The sequence below is a fragment of the Trypanosoma conorhini genome (genome assembly GCF_003719485.1).
Source record: "Trypanosoma conorhini strain 025E chromosome Unknown Tco_14.4_contig_00075, whole genome shotgun sequence".
NCBI lineage: Eukaryota > Euglenozoa > Kinetoplastea > Trypanosomatida > Trypanosomatidae > Trypanosoma > Trypanosoma conorhini.
Genome location: NW_021704164.1, coordinates 38,495 through 45,475, shown reverse-complemented (window position 1 = coordinate 45,475; position 6,981 = coordinate 38,495). Strand labels below are relative to the sequence as shown.

General features: G+C 56.5%; 3 protein-coding genes across 3 annotated transcripts, besides 2 other annotated features; all 3 read left to right on the top strand.

Moving 5' to 3' along the window:
- Positions 1 to 365, top strand: Tco025E_02054 (pyruvate phosphate dikinase; the record flags this gene model as incomplete). The annotated part of the gene is made up of 1 exon (XM_029368989.1): positions 1 to 365. A coding segment is annotated over one exon (365 nt), but the record flags the coding sequence as incomplete, so codon positions are not given.
- Positions 366 to 654: 289 nt separating this feature from the next.
- Positions 655 to 704: a sequence feature (A-rich).
- An 841-nt stretch (positions 705 to 1,545) lies between these two features.
- Positions 1,546 to 3,315, top strand: Tco025E_02053 (putative inositol-1,4,5-trisphosphate (IP3) 5-phosphatase; the record flags this gene model as incomplete). Its single annotated transcript, XM_029368988.1, has 1 exon — positions 1,546 to 3,315. The coding sequence occupies one exon, from the start codon at positions 1,546 to 1,548 to the stop codon at positions 3,313 to 3,315; it is 1,770 nt and encodes a 589-aa protein (XP_029230877.1).
- Positions 3,316 to 3,578: 263 nt separating this feature from the next.
- Positions 3,579 to 3,606: a microsatellite.
- A 515-nt stretch (positions 3,607 to 4,121) lies between these two features.
- Tco025E_02052 (uncharacterized protein) lies at positions 4,122 to 6,704 on the top strand (the record flags this gene model as incomplete). Its single annotated transcript, XM_029368987.1, has 1 exon — positions 4,122 to 6,704. One exon carries the CDS (start codon positions 4,122 to 4,124, stop codon positions 6,702 to 6,704), a length of 2,583 nt encoding a protein of 860 aa, XP_029230876.1.
- Positions 6,705 to 6,981: the final 277 nt, after the last annotated feature.

Below are 6,981 nucleotides of genomic sequence, written 5' to 3'. Positions count from 1 at the left end.
ACGACCTGACGCAGATGGGCTGCGGTTTTTCGCGCGACGATGCCGGCTCGTTCCTGCGCCAGTACTGCGAATTGGGCATCTACAGCCAGGATCCGTTCCAATCTCTCGACCAGGAGGGCGTTGGCGAGCTCATGCGCATGGCCGTGACGAAGGGCCGTCGGGTTAAGCCAATGCTGAAGTTGGGCATCTGCGGTGAGCACGGTGGTGACCCGGCAACGATCGAGTTCTGCCACAGGATTGGCCTGAACTATGTGTCGTGCTCGCCGTTCCGTGTGCCGGTCGCCACTGTGGCCGCTGCTCATGCTGCACTGAAGGAAAAGAAGCGCATGGAGCAAGAGTACAAGAAGATTGCCGCCAAGCTGTAGGAAGAGAATTTTTATATGGTTATTACTTTTTTTTGTATTAAGAAATAAGACTAATTCAAGACGTTTTTTTTTCTTTTGGTATGCAGGAGCAATGGCTGTTGTTGTGGTTAGGGGAACTATTTTGTTTGTGTGTGTTTGTTGGTGGTAGGGTTTTTGTGTTCATTGGGAGTTTTGAGGGTAATTTGAAAAATACAAAAAAAGAGCACGATAAAATCAATAATTAATTTTGATGGTGAACAACGAGAAGTTTTTTCCTCTTATTTTTTTTTTAATGGTTGTTGGTGGCAACTGTTTGTGTGCTTACTTTTTTGTTAGCTTTTTTATTTATTTATTTATGTACGTGGGCTCGTTTCATTTTTGTTAAGTGGCCTGTTATGTGCCTGTGGCACCGCTGTAGTCGTTAGCACATAAGAGCGAATTTAACAGGGGCTCCATGTTAAGTGCATAGAAATTTGTGTGGTTTATTGTGGTTTTTTTTGTCTGTGGGACCGTTTTTTTTTATTTTATTTTTTAGCCGTCATGTGACTCGTTTTTGTTTTTGCTTTTGGTTTTATGCACCTCTCGCGTTTTCGTGTCACTGGACTATTCGTGCGAGGCCGTTGGCTTTACTTCATGTCGTGGTGCCTGGCAACAATGGTGCCGGTGCTGGAGTTTCCTTTCTCCGTGCGTGCTTCCGTGTTCCTTTGAGGGGCACAGGTGTGGCGCGAAGCGCGGTGGAGAGTGAGGGGGAGAAATGCACGCCGCGGCAGGCTGGGCAGCGTTGGGTGGGGGAGAAGCGAGTGACGGACAACAGCAAAAACAAACGGATTGTAGAAATTCGCTGGAGTTATTATGCCGAGGTTTTCAAAAAAAAAAATTTTTTTTACCCCTCCCTTTTTGTCGTTCACTGCTGTTATTCGTAGGAAGTGGGGAGCCGGGGAGGCGCGTCTCTGTTTGTCGAGGGACTCCGTAAGGAGCTTCGCGGGGAGTTTATTTGTGTTTTGTGTCACTGTCTTTTCTCCCTGTTTTTGTAAATATTATTTTGTGTCTTTACCCGAGGGAGAAGGAGCTGCTTTTTAAGTTATATATAATACTTAGTTGTAGGTTGCTTACCGGCGTCACTGTTGGCGCAACGAGCGAGGAGGAGTTTGGCCAGGTTTGCTGAGGCGTCTGTTGTCTGTGGGGCGGCGAGGCCTTTGAGATGCGCAGTTTGTTGGATGGGATTACCTCCGCACTGCGCGTGCCGCAGATGCCGCAGAGGGAGGCGGACGAGCAGCAGCAGCCGCCGGGATCCCCGGGAGTCAGGAGGGCTACCGCCGCCGCTGCCGCCCCCTCGCCGCGTCAGAAGGGCTCCACCGGCGCAAAGGCCACAGGTTTTCCGGCGGGGGCGTTGCGGTACCAAAGCGGCAGCATCTCGTGTGCTTTCGCGGCGGAGAAGTCACCGGACTTGCCCTTCACAATGCTTCTCCTGACGCAGAACGTTGGGGGTCTGTGGTCCTCCTCTGACGGCACGAGCGGCGAAGGCGTGGAGGTGGCTGACGGTGCCCCGGCGCCGGCACCCAAAACAGGCGTGTCTGACTCTGTGCGGAGGCGGGTAGCGGAATTCTTGCAGGAGCTTCGTCTTTTGATTTATGAGGCGAGTCGTCGCGAATTTGCCTCACATCTTCGTAGGGACAAGGTGGCGAGCGAGGGCAGTGGGCCGCCATCAACGTCGGCTGACGGTTCCCACAGCGAAGTGCCGCCGCTGCTTGACGTCATTGTTGTGCACTTCCAGGAGATTGGCGGGAAGGAGGCAGGTGCGGAGTCGAACGCCCTCTTCGCGGAGGCTCTCAGGATGCTGCTTCCGGAGGCGGCGTGGTCGTCGGGTCTTCTTATGGAGGCCAACAACGACGCGCAGCGATTTACGGCGCTGGGCACGATTGTCTTCCTGGCTCACCGCATGTGCCCGATTAGCAGCATACTTTCCTTACGACACCGCACCTTTGTTGCCGTTGCCGATGATCCTGCGACGTACTGCAGTTCACCGACGTTTCTCTTTCACGGTGGTAAATTCTCGGGGGCCGCGTCGGCGCGCAAAGGGTATCTACTGACGTCGCTGCGCTTTGGCACTGTGGTGGTGAACTTCCTCAATCTCCACTTGTACCACGACGACCGAAACACGGAGGCGGCGGCGGCGAGCCCAAGCGTGTATGCGGCGCGGCGGCAAGAGGCGCTTCTCGAGGCGGTGGCTGAATGCATGGTTTTTGTTGCCCCGCAGGATCCCCTCTTTATCTTCGGCGACTTCAACACTCGCCTGGACACCCACAGCTTTCTGAAGCACCTTAAAGAGACCCGGCAGATGGAGGTGCAGCTCTCGGCAAAGGATGTGCAGGCACCGGATTGTTTTTGGGAGCTCTTCACCGAGTCCCAGCAGGCAGGGGCGATGAAGAAGTTTGACGTGGAGCTGCAGCGCTTGATGGATGTGGTGGCGCAACAGAGCGGGGTGGAGCTGGCAGAGTTTGCCATACGCTTTCCCCCAACCTACTCGCGACTTGCCGTGGGGGAGTCCATGCGAAGTCGTCCGAAGCCAAAGGGAGATGTGGAAGGTGGCGAAGGCGATGGTGGAAGCGACGACGACGACGACGACGACGACGGCGGCGGCGAGCTAAAGAAGGGGAGCGAGCGGGGGCGAAAGGCGCCGAGAAGAGAGACGGGCCCTGGCGAGGGCGCAGTGGCCCTCGTGCTCTCCCGCATCACGGCGATGCCCACGCGCGGCTACAGCCGTCAACGTGTTCCTGCCTGGTGTGATCGTGTCGTGTGGAACCCCGCCGGGCTGGAGCTCATGACGGGGCAGCGCTCCGCGTCCTCCCCTGCGTCTTTGCCGTCCGCCTCCTCCAAGAGTGACGGGCCCCAGGATTCCTCCTCTCGCTACGCTTATCGCTCCTTCGCTCTTGCTCACACTGACCACGACTGCGTCGCGCTGCTGTTTTGAATGGCCTCCTCGCGGTTGCGATGCTGCCGTGTGACGGAGAAAGGAGAGAGGCGACGGACGGGGACGCAGGCGGAGCGGCGGCTCGAAGGCAACGAGGGGGGGGGGGGAGTGTGAGTGGCGTCGTTTTTTTTGTGTGTGCGCTTTTTTTTTACGCCTCCTTTTTTGCACCGTCGCTGTGCTCCGCACTGGATCAGCGGCGTGGCATTAACTCAGCCCGTGGGCGTGATTCGTTCTCGGGCATATACATAAAGTCGTGGTTGGTCCACACACACACACACACACGCAAACACAAGCAAGTTAAAACACCTGAATTTCTCCCAATGCCTTTCTCCATGCATTTCTTTTCAGGGCGGTGCTGTTTTCGTGTTTTCGCTTGTGCTGCCCCCCATTGCCCTGCTGCGCCTTCACTCCCGTCCTGCGGTCACGTTAGGGAGCGTAGAAGACCGCAGAAGGATAGAGTGGCCACCGCAGCGCACACATACCTGGCAGAAGACCTTTGCAACTAGAGAGGCGATTGAAGTATTGGCGCCGTTGCTTGGAAAAGTGGCTTCCCCAGCCTCCCGAGACGGGTTTTTTTTTTTTGTCATCTCCGCGTACTCCCCAACTGTGTTCTTTCGTCATCCCGCTGACAGCGTGCCTGTTATGCAGCGACATAGACAAACACACACACACAGTGGGATCAACTAATAAAGAGAAGCAAAAGGTGTTTTGCACCAAAAAATTAAACTTTTTTTTTTGCATTTTTTTTGTACTCAGTTTGTATTTTCCACACTCGTCCTCGCACGGCTGTGGTGGGAAAGCTGGGGATGCACGCGCGTGGTAGTGATGACCCTGACCGCGTTCCAGACGAATGCGGCGCGGGCGTGCCAGGTGTCTCTGCTGAGGGCAACGATCACCGTGATCAAGCCGTGCATGTGGGCCCGGCGTCGGCGCATTTTACGGGCCTCTTCCCTACGAGGACGTGGAGAGCTGAAGCAACCACTTGGGCCGCGGACGCTAGCTCCTGGTGGAGACTCTTTGGTCTTCCAATTGTCTCTCGCACCCTCTCCGGCGCGGCATCATGCTACGGAATGTCGCGGGGCCCCAGTGTGCGGCGTGTGGCCGAATCCCACGCGGCTCTTGTTACCGGCTTCGTCCACCGCAACTTCTCCCCTTCGCTGACCGCCGGCGTGCGTGAGTTGGCGGTGAGGGAGCCGGCTTTGTGCGACGTCACTGTTTTGGGCGATGGCGTTGAGGCGGAACACCGGAGGCAGCGCGCCGCCGCGCACGCAGAGGAGCAGCTCGAGCCGACGGTGCCTCTTCACGGCGGGCAGTGCACCCCACCCGGGGCCAAGGTGGCGTCTGCACCCTCACGCCCATCCCCGTCAGCCGCCTCGGAGGCGGCGCAGTCGGCTTTGCAGACTGAACCTGTCAAGCCAAGTTCAACCCAAAGTACGGAGCACGATGCCCCTAAATTTTCTGTCAGTGACTCCCGTGAGGAAAATGTTTCGTGCCTGCAGGATGTTCTACAGGAAGCTGCCTTGGCGATGTCTTCGCTTTCGGCCGAAGAGGTGCTGCTGCCGCAGCGAATAGCCTCACTATTTGCAGCGGAGGCGGCGCAGAGGGTAACCGTCGCACGACGCCGAAAACGTGGCATTTTTGGACTTTTTGGCAACATAGACCAAGGATACTTTGAGGCGTTCGCACGCGTGTTTAGGCGAAATCAAGGACTCTTGGAAGAGTTTCTTGAGCGTGTGCTGCAGTCCACTCCGGACCGCTACGCCGCGAAGCTTGGTGTCATGGATATCCTGCGACTGGAGTGCGGGACGCTAGACGATCAATTTTTTATAGATCCGCTCGTCGCGTGGCCTATGCAGTTGCTGTATGAGGTGTCATGCTTCTACGTCACGGCGAGGCGGCATGGGTACCATAACACCTTTGAAGCCATGCGCCGCCAGGGCGGCGTGTTTGCCAGCGGCAAGGGTCTTTTTGCGGCGCTGGCGGTTGCAATGTCACCGACGGCGGAGGAACTGGTGCAGCATACCGCGCAAATGTTCCAGGCAGCTTGTATTGTTGGCTTGGTGTACAGTAAATTAGAGATGCAGCTTAAAGTGCAGGTTCAAAAGTGCGGACAGCGCCGCTTCTCACTGCTTCTGGTGAACATTTCAACAATATCTCTGCAGCTGCTTCTTGACGAGGTGAATAAAGTAGACTTTGGCTCAAGCAGCGGGGGTGGGGGTGGTGGGAATGCCACGCCCCATTGTATTCCCATGTCAAGACTGGAGATGACGCGTGTTATTAGCTCCCACTCTGCTATTGTGTGCGGTCACCCATTGGATTTGGAACGCTTGAGCACCCTTCTTTTTTGCTACGCTGACGCCACCGGGCTGCGGGTCCACGTCGAGTACCTGCGCACCACAGTCCCGGAGAATAGCCCCTTCTACAACCAGTGGCAACATCTAGAGCTGTTGCACCTGTGGAAGGACAGTGCTGTGGAGTTGGATGCCGCCAGACTTCAACTGACCCTCTATTCTCCTGTGGATGGGCAGCCGTGGAATAGATTTTCTACGTGTGCTCTTGCCGACCGTGTCGCGATGGCGGTGACATATGCGTTGCAGGATTTAACATGTTCACTTCGGCACATGCGTTGCGGCGACGTCCTACTCGATTTCTCGGCGTCTGCTCTATGCATGAGTCACCTCATTGCCTGCACTCGGGGGAATATTACGATGTTGTCTCAACCCGCCGACTGTGTCAGCAGGTGTGCACTCACTTCCCCGCGCAGAAGTCCTGATGACGGCGTTCTCCGCTCCACCCTCGCAAGTTGCGCGCGGATCAACACGATTCTGCAGAGCATGCAGTGGGAGGGAAAACCGCGCCAAGCCTGCGTCTTGAGCCTGACCATGAGCTTCGCTGACCTTGGCCTATTGGTAAGTGCCGAGGCGTTTTCGACGGCGTCCTCCGTCCCCCACTGGAAGGGACGCAAGGGGGAGAGTAAATTCCCCCGCACTTTCGCCACACGGAGCCCTCGCAGTGGAGTGTTGGCTGATTTTATACTTAGCCTTTGCGATGACGCGGCGGTGAGCGCAGAAAATGACGCGTGGGCTTCTGCGATTGGTGCCCCGAGTGCGGCTGCTGCGGCTATGCCTATTCACTACCTTGCCCTGCCCAACGAGAACTTTTCTGTTGCCATGGACATTTATCACGACTCACCCGTGGTTCGGTACTACGAAATGCAGTGCAACTGCTTCTTAACGCGGGGCGCAGTGGAGTTCACACGGCGGTTGTCGCTCTGCACGGGGATTGCGTTTCCGCCCCACACGCTGCTGATGTGCCCCACTGTGCTGTCCCTTATGGAGCTGCTGGACACCTACGAATTTTTGGGTCGCAGGGCACCTGACGAGGACTAGCGGTGGAGGTACACCCTCACTTCCCGTTTTTTTTTGCACGGTTTGGGGGCCTACGACCCCCACACATCCCTCCAGCTCGGAACAACGCCCCTGAGTGCGAGGAGGGAAGGAGACGAAAGAGAACATCTACCGCCGCGTGAGGGAGGGAGGTTTGCGCTTCCGCCGTCCTCCACGCCGCTCTTGCCCGCCGCCATCCACGCCGCCTGGCTGCTGGCCGCGCCTGCTGTTATTCTTTCTACCTTGTTTGCTATGCCTTTCTCCGGTTCTTCCTCTTCCT